This window comes from Rissa tridactyla, chromosome 9, assembly GCF_028500815.1.
Source record: "Rissa tridactyla isolate bRisTri1 chromosome 9, bRisTri1.patW.cur.20221130, whole genome shotgun sequence".
Classification (NCBI taxonomy): domain Eukaryota; kingdom Metazoa; phylum Chordata; class Aves; order Charadriiformes; family Laridae; genus Rissa; species Rissa tridactyla.
Window position 1 is genome coordinate 14,295,740 of NC_071474.1, and position 18,190 is coordinate 14,313,929.

Consider the following 18,190-nt stretch of genomic DNA (forward strand, 5'->3'; position numbering starts at 1 on the left):
CGTTTCGCTAACAGAGCTAACCTTTTGTCTGAAGTGCAAAATCAGAATGTATATACATGCATCAGACAGATGCGATGGGAAAAAAATTACCAATCTTTTTTTGCTCTTATTCTCCCTTAACAAGTAAAAATAAAGTTCACGACGAATACTGGTCAGCAGGCTAAGAAGATTCTGCATCATTCAGTGATATTAGGAAATGCTTCTAGTTCTAGTGGTCTAAGGTACATATTTGTTTAAATAATGTGTTTGGAAAAGAGGTCTACATTTATCATTGTATTTTTGCTCAAATTAACTTGCAAGCTGTATTAAGTGTTTCAACAGAGAACTCCCCCTGTTTTAGGGGATCTGTTTGTTCTGCAGCCCCAGCCACACATTCTACACCTCGAAAGGGACAATCCTACAATAAAACAATTGCTGGGGAATTTTTGTTGTAGTTTCTCCAGCTAAAATTCTGAAACAGGAGGGCTGATGTAATTTTCTATGCCAGCACATATGATTGGTGGCAATATTCCCACTGGAAAACAACAGAAACTTCCTTTTTAGAATTACCTTGAGCGACTCATACTCCAACTCTGCACCTCTTATTGGAGGCCTTTCTTCCTCCTATGAAAGAATACAGACAACTGTGAAAAAGAAAAAATCCAATCCTTTCTATTCTTTAATGTAGTCGAGGCAGGAAAAGGAAAGGGAGCTGAAATAATTTTCTTATAAAACTGGAAAATGCTCATTCTGGTACTGCTAAGTGCTTTAGTTTGAGTATTGGCATTGTCTCCTTTCATTTACTTATGAATTGATGACACATAATCGCTTAATATAAATAAAATCACACACAAGTGACACTACTGTCACTGGTAACGAAACAGAGCAGGATGAATGCCAGAATGCTCAAGAAATTCACTGGTGGAATAGTAATAAGAAACAATTGCCAAAATTGCTTTCATATTTTCATAAATACTTAAGGAGACCAAATCAGAGGAGAATTTCAAATAAAATCTTCTAAACATGTCTAATCCCAGTGCTTTGGCTCTGCACCCTGGTTGAAACACTTCTTATTCTGCCTACAATGAACAATTACTCATTTGCCCCATCATTTAAGTAGAATTTCTCTATTGGTATTCCTTGATAAAAACAGCCTTTTTTTTTCCTTTTTTGAGCAAAGTCCCAAGCACCTTTTGTTCCTGTTAACTTCCATCAGAAGATCTCAAGGACCTTGGAAAACTAATGTCCAGTCCCTGGTACTAAGCACCAGGCATAAAACTTGTCGTAAAATCAAGGAAGTACAAGAGGAAGACAAGGATTTAGTAAAAGGCAGTCAGCATTCACACAGCTACTATTTCCCAGGAAGCGATAATGTGGCATCAGCATTTGATCAGGAAGAAGGAGTCCACCTTAGCTTTAGCACGCAGAGCCTGTTCTTCCTTTCTGTCCAGTTCATCCTGCAGGGATTGCTTTTCTTGCTCCAGCTCTGTAACCCGTTTCTGCAGCTTGAGGAACAGAGACATATCCAATGGTGCCTTTTTCTCACTTGGCTCCTGCTTTAGAAAGAACAGAAGGACGTCAAGAAGTATTCCTCTTCCACATCACAAGGAAGCACTACTGTGAGTATAGATGGGAAACAGGCTGGGGGAAGAGAGGCACATAGAAGTGTTACTTGAGTCTGAGAGCTGACTACTGGCATCTAAAATACTTCATCAGCTGTCAAATGCTATTTTAAAAAAGGACCTACTGGTATAAAATGTATCTAAGCCTAAAGCCTAGCAAAAGAAAGCACTAGAGACTACCTAGCAGACAGCAGGTCTATAATTAAGCATACCTTTTATTCTTACAGGTTCAGAGGGGGAAAGGAAAAAAAAGAAGTCTATGGTTAGACTCATCTGGAAACAACTGTAAACACAGGCTTTTTTTTTTTTCTTTTTTTTTTTAGTTTTAAATTATTTCTGCAGTAAGTTCTTCAGCTACAGAGAAATCTCTTTGCTGACTGTAGATTTACAGGTTAATTTAGTGAGATGTGACATAAATACGTACCAGAAGATACATTTTATGCCTTTTTCCTTTTATTATTCTAATTATACAGCCTGTTCTGTGTCTAATACACTAGCTTTCTCACTATTTTCTGGGCAAGGACCAGCATTTGTCATCTGAAGGTGCATCAGAAATTGTCCATCAGCCATTTTGTACTTTATGTAGCAAGAAGATCAAAGCATTTACTATGAAGTGCACCATAAAATTTTGAAGCTTAGGAAAGGAGCTAGAAAATTAATATTAATGGCTGTAGCAGACAAGCAAGCACAGCCATTTCCACTTCATCTCCTTTTACTGTTGAGGGGAAGAGTCATAAACCACACCAACAGCTCAGGAAAAAGAAAACAGACTTCGAGTTTTCTGGCTTTACTGGTTTGTATTGAGATGGACCCTATTTTTTAATGTGGTTTTGTATCATTAATCTCTATTGTTAGTTTAGAGCCAAATTGGAGTTGGAAATCATACGGGGTTAAACAAATACAGATTTAATCTTTCCAGTGCTGCATTTATTCCCACACTCTTGTGAGGGTTAATTTTTTTTTAATTTACATTCTAAAAACCAAAACTGGCCTAGAACAGCAGCTTAGCCAGTCTATTAGCCAAAGGAAAAGATGAGATTTTGGCTTGTATGGGAAATCCAATCACATGGAGTTGCACTCCGTGATTTTCCAAATTATCCATGAAGGTAGGAGCATCCTTCTGAAACAATTACGCAAGGTGAAAAACGTAAGTGGGAAGGCAAATTATGAAAGAGTCCACATAGAATCCGTGTCAGCATCAATGTTTCAGGCTATTTGCATCCATAGTAGAAAGTAATTTTCCGGGGAGGCTTTGAAAAACAGTAACGACAGCTTGTAAAAAGCAACTGTGGAGATAACTAAGCTAGACAGAGGGCAAAGGGAGTGAGCTGTGCGATGGCTCACAGTTCAGAAGATCTCTAGAAGGCACAGAAAAAGCTCTGCCTCTGCAAGCTGCCAAGGACAGTCAGACCACCAGCCTGCGGGCTCTCTGCTGTGCTAGCAGTCGCACTCCTTTGGGAGGGGACAAGAGGGGGAGTTTTCTTGGAAAATACTAAGAATGGCTTGGAGTTGCACCACAAATTATTCATTAGCTGAATCAAGAGAGTCATCTTTCAGGAAATTTTAAATATCCTAATGTCAAGGTTTAGGCTGGGCTGGCCACTAAATGAACAACAGATGTTTTCTACTAACCCCGCTGCCTTCCCAGAAGGGATCAGAAGGGGAAGGGAGAGAGAATAAGGGACAGAGACTATGGGCTGAAAAAAAACCCCTAAAACAGCTATAATGAAATAATAACAATACAAAGAAAAGATAATAATAAACAAATAATGAAATATATACAAATATATACAAAACCAGTATCAAGCTCCCAGGATGGTGATCACATCACTGGCCAGCACTGGGACTGGACTCAGTGACAGATGGGAACTGGACCCAGGAACACACAGATCGGGATCAAAGGCAGAAGAACTGACAGGGTCCTCCTCGGGTGCCGGCCATTGAAATAAAAAAGGGTTGACCCCTTTGATCCCTCAGCTTTTATCCTGACACGACGCAGATGGGATGGAATACCCCGTTGGTCAGTTTTGGGTCACCTGTCCTGTCCGCTCCTCCCTGCAGCTGTGACCCCTCTAGGCTTTTCTGCTTCCAACCCTCCAACTTGGTACATAACAAAGTTATCTGGCCTTGGTTGTTATAGCAATAAGTATAAGCAAGAGCCTCTCCGCATAGCATTCCTTGGTATTAATTACAAACATCAGGCCTTATCTCTGATAGAAACCAACACTGTCCGAAAAACATACCATTAATTTCAGAGTGTGCAGCAGTTAGAAAAGACTTAACTGAAAAGTAACATTACTGAAAAGAAAATTGGTTTTGTTCTCTCCCAAATCAGGTCACCTAAGATTTGTATGACTGCATATGCAAAGGGATAGTACATTCTCGGGAGTTTTATTTGTCTCTCTGAAACAGAGGAAAAATGAATCAACAAGAAGCTCTCACCCTTAACAGGGAACTCATTCCATGTAGCTACTAAGAATGTGGCTGGCCACCCTGCCACTTTTAATCCTTGAGCATAGGGTATAGAGAATTCTCAGGAAGTCTCACTGGTTTTCTGAATTCCCACTTTGTGCTGAAAAAGTGACTGTGCTTACAAACAGTGGCAAGCAAATGTTCTGCAGATGCAAATCAACTGGTTGGCCAAGTATTTAGTCTGTGTTTAGTGTAATACAGAAGAATTCAAAGCATACTTCCACAAAGCCTTTTAAACAGGACCACAACTAACCAGAGAACGAGCTGTTTTCAAAAAGGAAATGGAAATGAAGCATTAGATACCTCTATATAAGGATAGGGTGTTCACAAGCACACAGGAAAAAAGAGATAGCAATAAGTTTAACCAGTGATCAATAAAAAGTTGTGGGTTTTTTTTTAACATTACCTCCATCCTCACTGGTAAGTCTTCTGCTTCTGTGATCTCAGAGCTAAAGGTATATTCAGATTCATTGCTACTGTGAGTCGAATCCGTTCTTTTGTGTCCAGGCTTGGGGATGTTCTGGAGTGCAAATGAAACAAATCAATAACTCTATATGGTTTTCCCTGTGATTGTCTCTTCACAACCTATAATTTAGCTTGTAATATTTGGTGTTATTTCACAGCTATCAAAATTCATAAGAAAAAGGTTTCTCATTCTGGTTCTCTCATACCACCTAAAGCCCATGAGATGTAGTTCACAATCAAACCTATGGAGACAGGTCAGATCCTACTCCATCAAGTATTGCTGCAGAAAGCAGAATCAAGCAACAAAGACGCATTTTGTGGGAAAGAAAAGCTCTGTTTACAGGAAGCACAGGCAGCAATTCTCTAACTTCCCAGACATTGTCTTGAGGAATATTTTTTTCTTCCTGCCACATAAAGTATTCCTAGAACTACTAGAAATTTAACACTGGATGAATGTAGTACGAACAACCCCAGCAGATGTGAATAACTTCAGGGCAAAATAAAGCGGATGGCACGTGCAATACCACTGGCAAAGTCACAGCAGAAATTTAGCCTTCTTCACAAACGTGAAAATAAAAATAAAATTTAAAAAAAATCAACCACAAATTTTAAATGTATTTGTTTTGGCTGAGCTAATCTAATTTATCAGTATTTACAAGGACAAATTCTCTTTGCAGCTACAGGTCACCACCACACAATTGACAGCAGAGTCAGTCACTAACTTATACCACTAGATTCTGCCTAAACACCTTTGTGAACAGCTTTTGACTTCTCAGAAGTTTAGCCACTTACCACCATTAAGTTCATTTCATCCTTGAGATCATCATACCGCTCCTCTAATCGGCTGAACTCATTCAGCAGGTTCTGGTACCGTAACCGTTCATCATTCAGATCTAGCTCTAGCTGTTTTGTTTCCTCCACCAGCTTCTTCTCCATCGTCTCTGCCGTGGAGAACAAGAATCCAAAGTGAGAACTCCAAGTTCTACCTACCATGCAGCGCATCCATCCTGGAGGTACAGGCATGTGTCTGCACCAGGAACGCGGATGGTGAAACAACCTGCTGTTTGAAGGTGGTGTGCGGTGTTTGTGCTTCTGTAGGCAAACGTTAAGCCAAATATATGATGGACCAAAGCATTATTGTGGTAACCACAGAAGGGTTCACTCAGTCAATTAGTTATTCTGCTGATACCTTCCATTAGTAATTCCAGGAGGGCAGAGGAAGGGGCACCAGCCCAGTGCTGCGTTATGTGAAAAGCAAAACGTGAGATGCTTTATGCCTCGAGCTCACTGACCCTCCTCATCGCAGCTGCCTCCATCACAGCCTTCGCATCTAGAGTTACGCTCCTCTGGCTGCTGTGACTACAGAGACCCCAGCCAGAAGAGCTGCAGTAGATTAATTGAATTAAATATCAGAGCCTTCTTTTAAAAAGTAAAACGCTTTGTAACAGTCACCCTCACCAAAAAGACCCCAAACCCTCAGCACTTCATGGAAACTCAAACAGTAAATAGTTCTGATGCATGCGAGTTCTTAAAACAAAGAAATGAAACCATTAAACTAAGAAGGAATGCAAACTAAGGCAAATTAGCCCAATCTATGCAGCGAAGTGTTGCTTCACAAGGTAACATGGAGTAGAAAACCTGAGTGAAGAGAACAGAGCCAACCTGTTATTTCCTTTGCCTGGTCGTGGATGCGGCGGTTCAGCTCCTCCTTTTCTGTTTTCAGTAATGTGTTCTGCTCTTTCAGCTCCGATACCAGCTACAGAGATAATAAAATATTGGTCTCAGAATGCAGTTCGTCTTTCATCAGTAGCTCTAGCAGCAACTACATCCTTGTTGTAAGAGTTCAAATATTTAAACTTTGCCTCAGAGAATGAAATCAATGAACTAGGTTATGACATCTTAATTTCCCAAGTTACGTGATTTAAATATCTCCCACTGCAGATTCCCCTGGATGTTCTGTACTCCATTTCTCATCAGAGGCCAAAACTGCCTTGAACCACTCCACTGTATCATAATACTTTTCAGTGAAGTCCCAAAGATGTAATCTATTCTTTAAAACAGAAGTATTCCTAAAATAGGAAAAAATGTGGTAGTTCTGTTGTACATTCCATTGCATTGGGTAACAACATAATCAAACATCTTGCCTCTGCCCAAAAGTTGGGCCACTTTAACAGTGCCCAGGTTTGCCAGTTACTCATTTATCTCTGATTATGGTTACTACATATTCCTTTCGCATAATCAATTAATATTTTTCCTTATGTTTATCTGATCTTGAAACGTATCCCTGCAGCATCACATAACGATGGCATGGCCCTTCCAATATTCAAAACCTGCACCGTCACCAGCAAGTAATCTTGACAGGAAACAACCTGTTTGATATGTTCGTGGTTAAAGCAAAGATAAGGGGTTAGTCGAAACCTGTTGAACTAGACTGGGCACACATACATGTGTTTGGTAGGCTGTTTAAATTAGGTAGGATATAAGCAGGTACCTTGGAATACTGCGTATGGGACAGGTTTCTGATACCCATGTGATTACGCTCTCCAGGTAGGTAAAATGATTTCTTTTTATGAATGTGCTACCTCTGACTAATTGAGGAAGCTTAAGTATTTGGATTTGAAAATACTTTCAATATCAAAATCTGAATAGACTGAATACATATATTTACACACAATATATAGATTTAGTATATTCTTCTACCATAGGTGTAATTATTTAGGTATCAAGCCTATTTAGGATTGTACAGTTATAACACTGCTTAAAAATACTGTAAAAATATCAGCCACACAACTGAAGCGGTCAAGCCTGGGCAAAACCTGAGTGGACACCAGGCCCCTATAAATCTTCTCATGCATCTGAGACTGCATACTTGCCTGCTCGGTCTCATGTTTGTATTTGTCTGCCCACTCCTCAAGGGTCTTCTTCTCAGACTGAGTTTGGTGCAGCTCCTTCCGGAGCTTGGCAATCTCCTCCTGGAGGCTGAGGACACGGTTGGTTGCATTCTTAGCCTCCTCCTCGCTCATCCGAAGCCTTTCTACATCACTCCGCAGCTTCTCTGTCTCCGTACTGTACGTGACCTCCAGATTGCTCAGCTTCTCCAGCAGAGATTTGTATTCTTTGTTCTTTGCAAAACACAACACAGACATAGCAGCTGTTGGAGAAGTTCTCATTTAAGGCAGCCTTCTAGTTCCCTACAGAATATACCCAGATATGGGAGCAAAGGAGCAGCTTCCCCATTTCCAAAAGTTTTAGTCTATTTTTGTAGAATTGCTTAATGAGGTGACAGACCAGTCCAGTCTCTAAGCCTGCACATTAACATCCCAAAGTAAAATCACACACATCAAACATGACCACCTCACCTTCCCCTTAAACAGAGCAACCGACATGCTTCAAATGAAATCCTGACATTAAGGGAGCAGATGTTTTCTCTCAGTGTTGCTGAGAGACACAAACGGATGTTTTACCGTTCCAGTTCTTCTGTGGTCTCCCTGTCTCTTCTACAAATGTTCTTCAGCAGAAAAGAGAACCGATACCTTACAATGACAATTCAGCGCGTGTTTCCGTGAATAACCCCAGTGCTACCGAGAAAGGTAATACATGATTTCTAAGTATTTTCCCTGAGGGCAGGGAGCTTTTACCTGCTCGTCAATTTTTCGCTGCAGCTGCATGATCTTGTTCTCCAAGCCAATGTGAAGCTTCTTGTAGCGTTCTACAGACCGGGCCTCTATCTTCAGTTTCTTAAGCTCCCTCTTGGCCATCATGCGCCGGTAACAGCATTGCAAGTAAACAATTGCCTTCAAGGTCCTACGGTAGTGCACTCGAGCCAGCCAGCCTCTTACATGTTTCTGAATAATAATAGACTTGTGCTCCCGAAGCATCTACAGTTAAGAAAAAACACCACAAGGGGTATTAGAGTGGCAAACTACACCTGCTCAGTTAAACAGACCCCATAATGAGAGGGTAAAGGTGCTGTACGCGTAGAGACACCTCAGCCTGGAAAGAGAAACTTCTGGTGAAGACTAAGAAGGAATGAATACGGAATTAATTTAAACAAAAAAGAAGAGGAAAAGAAGACAGGAATAAGGGAGATGACAGGGAACAAAATGAAAGGGAACCAGAAGGAAAAACATGGAAAGAACGAACTGCAGGCAGAGTGAAGAACCAGGCATTCCTTTGTGTTGATGTCAGATCCAAGCTAATTACAAAAATATATGGTACCTGTTGGCAGGATTACAAATACAATCCTCCTTCTTTTTTTTTTTTTTTTACTGCATCTTGAAACATCTCAGAATCATTGACATATGCTGCACAGGAGTCACCAATAAGAAGTTTAAAATTGCCACAGTTGATACGCAATGCAGCTGTACCACACTAGAACCCAGAGTAAATTGCAGCAGCTGTTAAAAACAGGAGCCATAGTCTAGTTGGCCAACCTACAAGTTCCAGCCAGTGTTCCGTTTGTTTATTGGTTTGGGGAGGTGTGGGGGCGTGTATGTGCACCTTTTTGGACATATCTTAGACTTGCCAGCACGGAAAAATCTCAGTTTATTATAATCAGAAATTTTATGTTGTAACAATTACAACTTATTTCAAGTTCAACCACAGCTTTGAGATGCATAAAAAAAAAATATATTGTAGTAATTTTTTAAAAATAATTTTTAACGAAAACCGGTCAAGAACGCCAGCAACCTTCCCCAGTGTGTTAGCTGGAGACTTCCTGCAGGAAGAGGCTACTACTTGTTTTTGGATCCTTCACCCACTGACTCAACCACAGGTCCCCCAGGTCTGGAGAACCCAAATTCCAGCAGACCACAGCTATGCTCAGAGAGCCTGCCCAAACCCACAAGGCTTCCAGGACTCTGAGAACTTTAAGAGTTCCCTTAATAAAGCTTCTGCAAATTAAACAGTTGATTCTAAAGAACAAAACTTTTTAAAATTTTATGTTACTTGGATTTGGTGGTTTAAAGATCACATGCTGTTCACATTCTCACACTGATTTGCCACGAAGCTGATAAGACAAACTAGTAGGGTAACAATAATTTTATTTTCTTACATACTTCCTAGCAAATGAACTGAAATGTTTTAGAAGCGTTCCATTCCCAGATCAATGAATTTTAAAAGTTAACTGGCAAAGAGGCAAGATTATAAGATACACAGGCTTTCTCCCTTAGCATTTATTTCTGAAATAAAAATGAGAAATACCAGTACTTGGTTAAATAGCACACCGAGGTAAGGAAACAGCGCTCTCAAAAGTACAGCAAGGTCAAAAGCCAAAGTCCTTCTGACTGCATGTCGTGCAGTTAGAATTCTCGCCTCCTGCCTCCTCCTGAAATGTTTCCTGGAATATCCTCCAGGTCACCCCTAGGTGCCTGAACAGCTCGGATACAACTAGCTTTCAACAACATGTTCACCTCAAGTTTGAAAGCAACAAGTGCTATAAAATACCTCCATCGCGCAGGGACGGTCCTCATCTGCCAGTGAATTCTCACCCCCATGCGATCCGGTGAGGAAACAGGTGACTCCAGCATAAGGTGAGAGTATCTGAAAAGTTACTTAATTCCCCAGGTATTTCCCAGGAAAGCTTATGTAAAAGCTGTGGAGGAACTAAACTCCTTGTCAAGCTGAGAAGTGCGTCGCAATGTCTCAGGCAGAAGCTCTCCCCAGGATGTGTGAAATAGATGATTCAACCATTTTAAATTCCTTGAATTAGTCATGTGACTGCAACACATGCCCTCTCTCCTCACAACAACAACAGGGACCTTTCACAATCCTAACGAACAACACGTGTACCATGTATTACTTACAGAGTCACGGCTCAGCCCAAGCGTGCTGTCATAGGGCAACCTTTCGGTTTCACTCATTCGCAATCATCATGAACTTCAGAAGAACCATGTTTACCTTCCCGTGGCAAGCAGAGCCTGTGCTTCTCTCTCTGGCCATCCCTGCATCTCAGCTTTAATAAAATTCCACCTTAGGAGGACACTGTCTGCACAGCACACCGCCAGTGCACTTGTCAGAACTTCATGTCTTACTGCGGTGAACAATTCACTGCTCGAGGGGATACTCCTCGACAGGCAAGTCCCACCACCCCTTACGGGGACCCCTCCAGAAATCTGCCATCTTTATTAAGAGGGAACATAACAGGTTTATAAAATGCTCTGCTACAGGTGTGTATCACTCACATGATGAACTTCCAGGCATAGAGAATCATCGCCCATTTTCCTAAGGATGGCTTTTGGTCTGCGTATTGCTGTGACCCTTGTCTCACTATGTCACCTCTGTCAGATCACTGTTAAAAACATATCTTACACAATCTCCCAACAGAAAATATAGCTTGTAATAGTGAAAATGCAGAGAATTCCACAAAAAGGCAAGTAACTACCTTCGAGTCAAGCACGGGAATCTTACTACTTAAAAATTCTTATCAGGGATTACTCGTTTTTAACCTTTCTGGTTAGTATATGTTAGAACATTGTAATTTAGACACATTCAGATACGACTGTCTAGGCAACTTTAATATATATGAAATATATACAGAAACTTCAAATATAAAAGAGAAACGTGGAATATAAGCTGGTTTTTGGTTATATGCCTTCAATATTTACCTGCTTGGGAGAAAAAACAGAACTCTTTCAGCTAACTTTTCAGTGAAATATATAGGGACGCTGCCTGGTTGTGTAGGGATGGGGTCAGGAAGGCCAAGGCACAGCTGGAGCTGAACTTGGCAAGGGACACAAAGAATAATAAGAAGGGCTTCTACAGGTATGTCAGCCAGAAAAGGAAGGTCAAAGAAAGCATACTCCCCCTGATGGGCAAGACCAGCAAACTGGTAACAATGGACAAGGAGAAGGCTGAGGTTCTCAACAACGTTTTTGCCTCAGTCTTCACTAGCAATCTCTCTCTCTCCCCACACCTCTCAAGCAGATGGACCACAGGGCAGGAACTGGGGAAGAAAAGTTCCTCCCACTGTTAAGAGAAGATCAGGTTCGTGACCACCTGAGGAACCTGAACGTACAGAAGTCTATGGGACCTGACAAGATGCATCCCAGAGTCCTAAGGGAATTGGCTGAAGTAGTTACCAAGCCACTCTCCATGATATTTGAAAAGTCATGGCAGCCAGGTGAAGTCCCTGGTGACTGGAAAAATGGAAAAAAGTCCTCAGTGGATGAGGAATTAGATGGATGGTCACATCCAGAGGCTAGTGGTCAACGGCTCAATGTCCAGATGGAGATCAGTGACGCGTGGTGTCCCTCAGGGGTCTGTACTGTGACCAGTACTGTTTAATATCTTCATCAATGACATAGACAGAGGGATTGAGTACACCCTCAGCAAGTTTGCGGACGACACCAACCTGAGTGGTGCGGATGACACACCTGAGGGATGGGATGCCATCCAGAAGGACTTGGACAGGCTTGAGAAGTGGGCCTGTGTGAACCTCATAAGATTCAACAAGGCCAAGTGCAGGGTCCTGCGCCTGGGCCAGGGCGACCCCCAGTATCAATACAGGCTGGGGGATGAAGGGATTGAGAGCACCCTGCCAGTTGGGGGAACTGGTGGATAAAAAGCTGGACATGAGCCTGCAATGTGCGCTCACAGCCCAGAAAACCAACCCCATCCTGGGCTGCATCCCCAGCAGCGTGGCCAGCAGGGCGAGGGAGGGGATTCTGCCCCTCTGCTCTGCTCTGGGGAGACCCCACCTGCAGTGCTGCCTCCAGCTCTGGGGCCACCAACATGAGAAGGACATGGACCTGTTGGAGCGGGGCCAGAGGAAGCCACAAAAATGACCAGAGGGATGGAACACCTCTCCTATGAGGACAGACTGAGAGAGTTGGGGTTGTTCAAGCCTGCAGAAGAGAAGACTCCAGGGAGATTTTATTGCAACCTTCCAGTACTGAAAGGGGGCCTACAGGAAAGATAGGGAAAAACTTTTTAGCAGGGCCTGTTGCGATAGGACAAGGGGTAATGGCTTTAAACTAAAAGAGGGAAGGTTTAGACTACGTAGAAGGAAGACATTTTTCACACTGAGGGTGGTGAGACCCTGTCCCAGGTTGCCCAGAGAGGTGGTCGATGTCCCATCCCAGGAAACATTCAAGGTCAGGTTGGACGGGGCTCTGAGCAACATCATCTAGTTGAAGAGGTCCCTGCTCATGGCAGGGGTGCTGGACTAGATGATCTTTAAAGGTCCCTTCCCACCCAAACTATGCTGTGATTCTATGAAATACAGGCTGACTTTTGAGCCTAATTAAAGCAATTCATATAGACAAAAGTGCCATGAAACATGTGATTTTGTAGTCTAACCATTTGAATCATAATTCTGTGTCCAGCCCTGTAACTGCTGAAGAGCAAATTCTAATTTCTCAACTGAATTTTTTATTTTTTATCAAGTATAATGAGGAAAATATTATCAATATCACTAGGACGGGGTTATATCAATTTCTCTCCAAAACAAAACCAACATCAATACATTAAAAAAACGCACAAAAACTCCACCCCATGCTTAAGTTTTAATCTCCTATTTTTGTGGGTATCTCTTTGTTAACATCAATGTCCTTCAGTATATTCCATCAGCCATTTCAGAATCACTGAAATTAGGGACGGAATAGGAATAGTAGTGCATCACACATGTATGTTGATATAAGCAATACTGACTTGGACTCATGGAGGCGCATTCACAGAAGGCCATGTTCAGTATTTATTTTATGTGCCGCAACATTCTATATAACAAATGAAAAGGTTTTCTCAAGAGAAATGCTGTAAATCCCTGTTAGATTCTCCACTGACTGCACTGAAGGTCTTGGTACATCCATATTAGATGACAATGTGAGTATCTCTAAAATATCTTAGCTCTTTCTAATTTCCAGGTGCTGTCCTTCAATCCAAGCTGTGATATTTGGTTTGTGCATTATGTGTAACAGCATGCACACAAACATTTCAGATTCCAAAGGGGACACCGCAGAGCAGCTTTGTCCTGAAAGCATGTGGAAATAAAGCTAGAGTGAAGAAGTAAAACCTTATGATTTCTTACCATTTGGTACTTGTTCCTGGCCATGTAACCTCTTAAGAGAGCTTGAAGAGCAATCGTAGCATCTCGCATGCATTGGTATCTTTTGCGGACCACGTACATGCGCTGGAACTTCTGAATAGTGATGGCAGCCCGCGTTCTCCGCAGGAACTTGGCATAACTAAGCAAAAAAAAAAAAATTACAAATAATACCTGTAATTATTTTTCAGTGCTTGAATACTATAGTTTTCACATCCTATAACTTTACCCTCTTGAGAAAGAGCTACATTTTCTGCTTCAGTTTCTTCCTAATGTTGTCAGTGATACAGAATATTTACTTGCTATTCTACCGTATGACAGCACAACAGAATGACAAATTAACAGAAAACTTGCAAGGTTTTATGAGGAAATGTTTTCACTTTGTCTGAGAACTGTGCTATAGAACAGACAAGATGAACCCAGCTTAATTTCTCATCATCTTTTCTCCATCTTTAAAGCTACTTCCACTATGTCACCTTCCAGATCTCCCCTCCTAACCTCAACCTCTAGAAAATGTTTGCTCGTTCTTGGCCCTCTCAGCAAGACAATTTCAAAGCATCTTGACATAAACCTCTTTCCGAAAGCTGATTCTTACAGTCTTCATAACCACCATGTCTTTGAACGATACCACCTGTACTCCTACCCTTTTCTCTGGCCCATCCATGGCCATCCCGCAGAAGTCAATCCAGACAAATGACTCTGATGTATCCCCCTTCACAGCTACACCCTGGATGAAGAACAGCTTCTCCAGCAGGACAGACAGACCCAGCTGGGAGAGCACATGGAAACTGGGCAATAAGCACTCAGCCAAGAGTCCTGCTTTACCTCACCTGCAGCGTATCTCCTAGTACGACTTGTACTCTGCTCCCATTCACGACATACTGTTCTAAGTGTCATACAGCCAGGGAGCTACTGTCCTCCCAGGAAGGTCAAAACCAGGCAGGACAGACACACTCGTTATATTCAATTTCCTTCATTTCCCTGGAAAATCGTTTCCTCTCAGCCAGTACAGGAAGGAGAGAACACCCGTCTCACATTTAAATGTCCTACTTCAAGGGATCTGAATTGAGGCTAGCGTGGGTTTTCCCACGAGCATTGCTTACCATCGTGCTTGGTACCCTCTGACATATCTCTGAATGGTGATGGCAGCCTTCCTCATACGCACGTACTTCTTTCGCATCAGCCAGCCTCGGATCGTCTTTTGGATGCGGATACAGGCAGCTCTCAACTTATCTGCCCTTATTTTTTCCAGATAGGCTACTTGACCAGCCCGGAAAAATATTTTTGTCTTACCAAACTGGTACTTATCCTTGTCCTATTTTCAGAGGTAAAAAGAGGATCAGTTACAGCATTAAATGTTAGTGGATAAAAAAAAAAAAACAACTTATGAAGGCTTAATGAAAGTACAGTTAGCAAAGAGGCAAAATTATCTGTGTAATATTTCAAGTAAACCTAGACTTAAATTAAGTAGTGGAGGAGAGTATTTTCTCTGTACCATTCTGTTAACAAATTAACACAAAAAAGGCCACAAGCACGGCCTAAAAGAGTAATGTGAGATTTCAGCTTAGACAAGAATGCCACGAAGGTTATAAGAGACATGGAAGGCTACAGAAGGTGACAAAGGGGCCCAGAGGATGAAGGCAGTACAGGCAATCCACGTGTACGATTTCCTGCTTAAATGGTACATGACCCCTCTGAATGGTCCATCTTTGACCATATTCCACAGTACAAACAAAACAGCTGGGGCTTCAAACATGTACGCATCGTTTACTGCCATCAGAACTAAGCCAGAACAAAGCATCTCGCTGCTGCTCAAACACAGCTGAAATTTCAGAACTAAACCAGAAAGAGAATAATATTCTGTCTCTATAGGCTGTCGTACTCATTGGAGGGAAAAACTGAGAAGATACAAAGGCACATTGAAAAAAAATTAATTTTGTCGATTGTTTGATGTTAAGTTAAAAGAAACAGCAAAGAGCTACAGCTTAGGATACATTTAACACTATAAATTAACACTATAAATACAGACACATGCGTATACACCAAAATATTTTCGTTACGTCCACCCAATGACACAGAATTTAAGAAGCCAAGCCCCAGCCTGCCTGCACGGTATTTAATTTTTCGTTTCCAGAAACACCCTAACATTGGCATTGCGCTCCAGCAAGGTAAACTTTCTTGCTTTTGTATCTTCAGTAAACTTTGTCTCTCTCTCTTCCTAACTGAGTGTGACTCAGTTAAGCACCTTCTGCTGAGAACTGGCTCTTTGGAGCCTGCCTGCCCTCCACTGTTCATCGGTCCTTAAGAAATCCCAAGAAACACATCAGTTCAGGTGCAACACCCATGGTGTGGATGGCACAGGGCTGGAATGTAGGGCTGCAACTGGAGGCAGGAGGCAACGGAAGAGGCTGCTGAGCCACAGTGTGCTGAGCAGGGAAACGTCACGAGGATGGAAGGAGTGAAAAAGGTTGACTTCAGCACAGGAGCTGAGAGAAGGAGCGTGAAAGACACAATCACGCACAGAAACACCTCCACATTAGAAAACCTCCAGGTAAGTACGACTTACTTAAGGTGTGGTTAATACATCTTGCTGTTAAGCAAGGTAAGGCTCACCCTCAACCCACCCACTCTTAAAATCACTGTCTTCCTTTCCTTTGATACACCGGGAAATTCTACAATTCCAGTGCTGATACTGGTGGTTTGGTACTTTGTCGAAGTGCTGAAATAGTGTGGCTGTGAGGGAGTATGGGACACTATCTTTACTCCTTCAGATTCCAAATGCTCTTAGCACTAAGTCTAGTACCAGAATGAGCTTCTCCAGGACATTTTTACATGTCTGCTTTCGGTCACTAAGGACATCTCTCTGCTTCATCAGAACACGGTAACGGCTGAAGAACTCTTGGTACGTCCACCTGCCCCAAAAACAGAGACAGTGTCAGTCCCAACAATTAATAATTCTCTTGAAAAGAAGAACTGCAGCTGAAAGCAACCTAAAAAAGCAGCACACGCACCTGGAGGGGAAGCCAGCTGCGCTGATTCGGATGGTCTCCAGGACACCACAAGCTCTCAGCTGCTGCACTGCCCGCTTTTCATCGAATCTACGTAGGAATAAAAAGAGCCTGTGGGTGTGGGGATAGTTTTGCATTACATGGGACCTCTGGCCCTGCGCACACCCAGGACAGGAGTGGCACGGAGCGGGGAGCAGAGGTGGGATGTGACGGGTGGTTAACAAGCCCAGGTAGTCCTTCTGCAACTCAACGATAACAGAGGACAGCCTGACCGCAGAATTGCTCGAGCCCGTCAGCTGCTGCAAGCTGCTCGTCCTGCCCCGCTTCCTGCCGGCCTGCCCAATAGCCATGGGAGTCTTTGTGTGCAGACTTTTGAGTAAAGCTCTAAGCAAGTTCACAAATGAAAAAAAGATAAGGAATAAGACGCTGGAATCCGCAAAAGCAAATTCCAGCAAATGTCAAACGAACTCAAGGCGTGCAAACTGCCAGTCACGCTTCAAACAGCTAGCAGTGAAAATGCTCGTATTTTTTCTCATGTATCACCATAAACAAAACAAAACAAATCAACTCATCAGGAAGTATTTCTCCCTGTATTCATCCCAAACATCTCCTGCTGTAAGTACAGGCAGACGCGCACGATGAGTCCATAACACACTTCATTCCCGAGTGAGCAAGGTTTAGCACAACCTCGATCCTCCGAGGCCTTGGGCAATTCCCTCCCGTGCCCGGGCTGTAACGAACCACGCATGAACCAGCTTACGTGAACGGAAACTTGAAGTCGTTAGGCTTAATACAGCGCACGTAGTGTGGAGTTGTAGCATTCAGGGTTTCCATCAGCAGATGAAGAGAGTTTCGAAACTTTTTGAAAAAGAAAAAGGGAAAAATATCAGGGAATAGCCTCAATAAGCTCAGTCATGTTTGAGATAAGGGAAGATATCAGGAAGCGGGCCTAGGGGTATTTGCTTATTTGTAATAATTCTTTTGGTAATAAACACGACCTTTTTTTTTTATGGCAATAGATTTCAGTTTCAGACACCATCTTTGGGTGAATTATGTTACAGTGACAATTCTAAATGTTAGGCTTTACATGAGTAAAGCTCACATATCAGCATGTGATAAATTAAACAAACATGGTATAGACTGAGTTATTTTCATCTTTTGACTGTCTCATTTACCCTAATCTTTGTCTGATCCATTTCTTCATGACTAAACCTCATGGCATATTACTAAATAGCCATTTCATTTTAAATAAATTTTAAATCAACAGAGTGGTAAAAAAAAAAGTCTCAATTTCTTAGGTGCACTGATACCAATGTCAGACCTACTGTAGAGAACTTTGAAAGCCCAATATCTGAGAGTTTTAGGAGCTTTACTTTTAAAGAAGTATCAGGACCACAAACACCTAACATACTGCAGTATATCCTTCTAACCACGGAATACCCTAACAGATAAAGAAAACTATGAAAACACATCTTAGATGTTTTAAACTTATTGGTATGGATTTTCCTCTTTCTGTTGAAGTCATGATTCTAAGCCAACCTCTATTTCTACATTGAATACGATAAAAATCACTTTTGTATTATCTTTCTAAACAATTTATAAAT

The 18,190-nt window shown here is 42.0% G+C and overlaps 1 protein-coding gene across 8 annotated transcripts in view; it reads right to left on the reverse strand.

The window, feature by feature from the left end:
• The window catches only part of MYO5A (myosin VA), a 105,005-nt gene that overhangs the window by 22,542 nt on the left and 64,273 nt on the right, over positions 1–18,190 (reverse strand). For 5 of the 8 annotated variants that reach the window (XM_054214457.1, XM_054214455.1, XM_054214454.1 and 2 more), the window contains exons 16-27: positions 17,347–17,444; positions 16,590–16,676; positions 16,382–16,490; positions 14,682–14,893; positions 13,564–13,720; positions 8,177–8,416; positions 7,412–7,660; positions 6,201–6,294; positions 5,331–5,479; positions 4,480–4,593; positions 1,389–1,535; positions 550–603 (exon numbers count right to left, since the gene is read on the reverse strand). In XM_054214457.1, coding sequence (XP_054070432.1) covers positions 550–603; positions 1,389–1,535; positions 4,480–4,593; positions 5,331–5,479; positions 6,201–6,294; positions 7,412–7,660; positions 8,177–8,416; positions 13,564–13,720; positions 14,682–14,893; positions 16,382–16,490; positions 16,590–16,676; positions 17,347–17,444 — 1,710 coding nt within the window. The remainder of the gene's footprint in view (positions 1–549; positions 604–1,388; positions 1,536–4,479; positions 4,594–5,330; positions 5,480–6,200; positions 6,295–7,411; positions 7,661–8,176; positions 8,417–13,563; positions 13,721–14,681; positions 14,894–16,381; positions 16,491–16,589; positions 16,677–17,346; positions 17,445–18,190) is intronic. The other 3 variants (XM_054214456.1, XM_054214453.1, XM_054214450.1) reach the window with 1 other exon arrangement.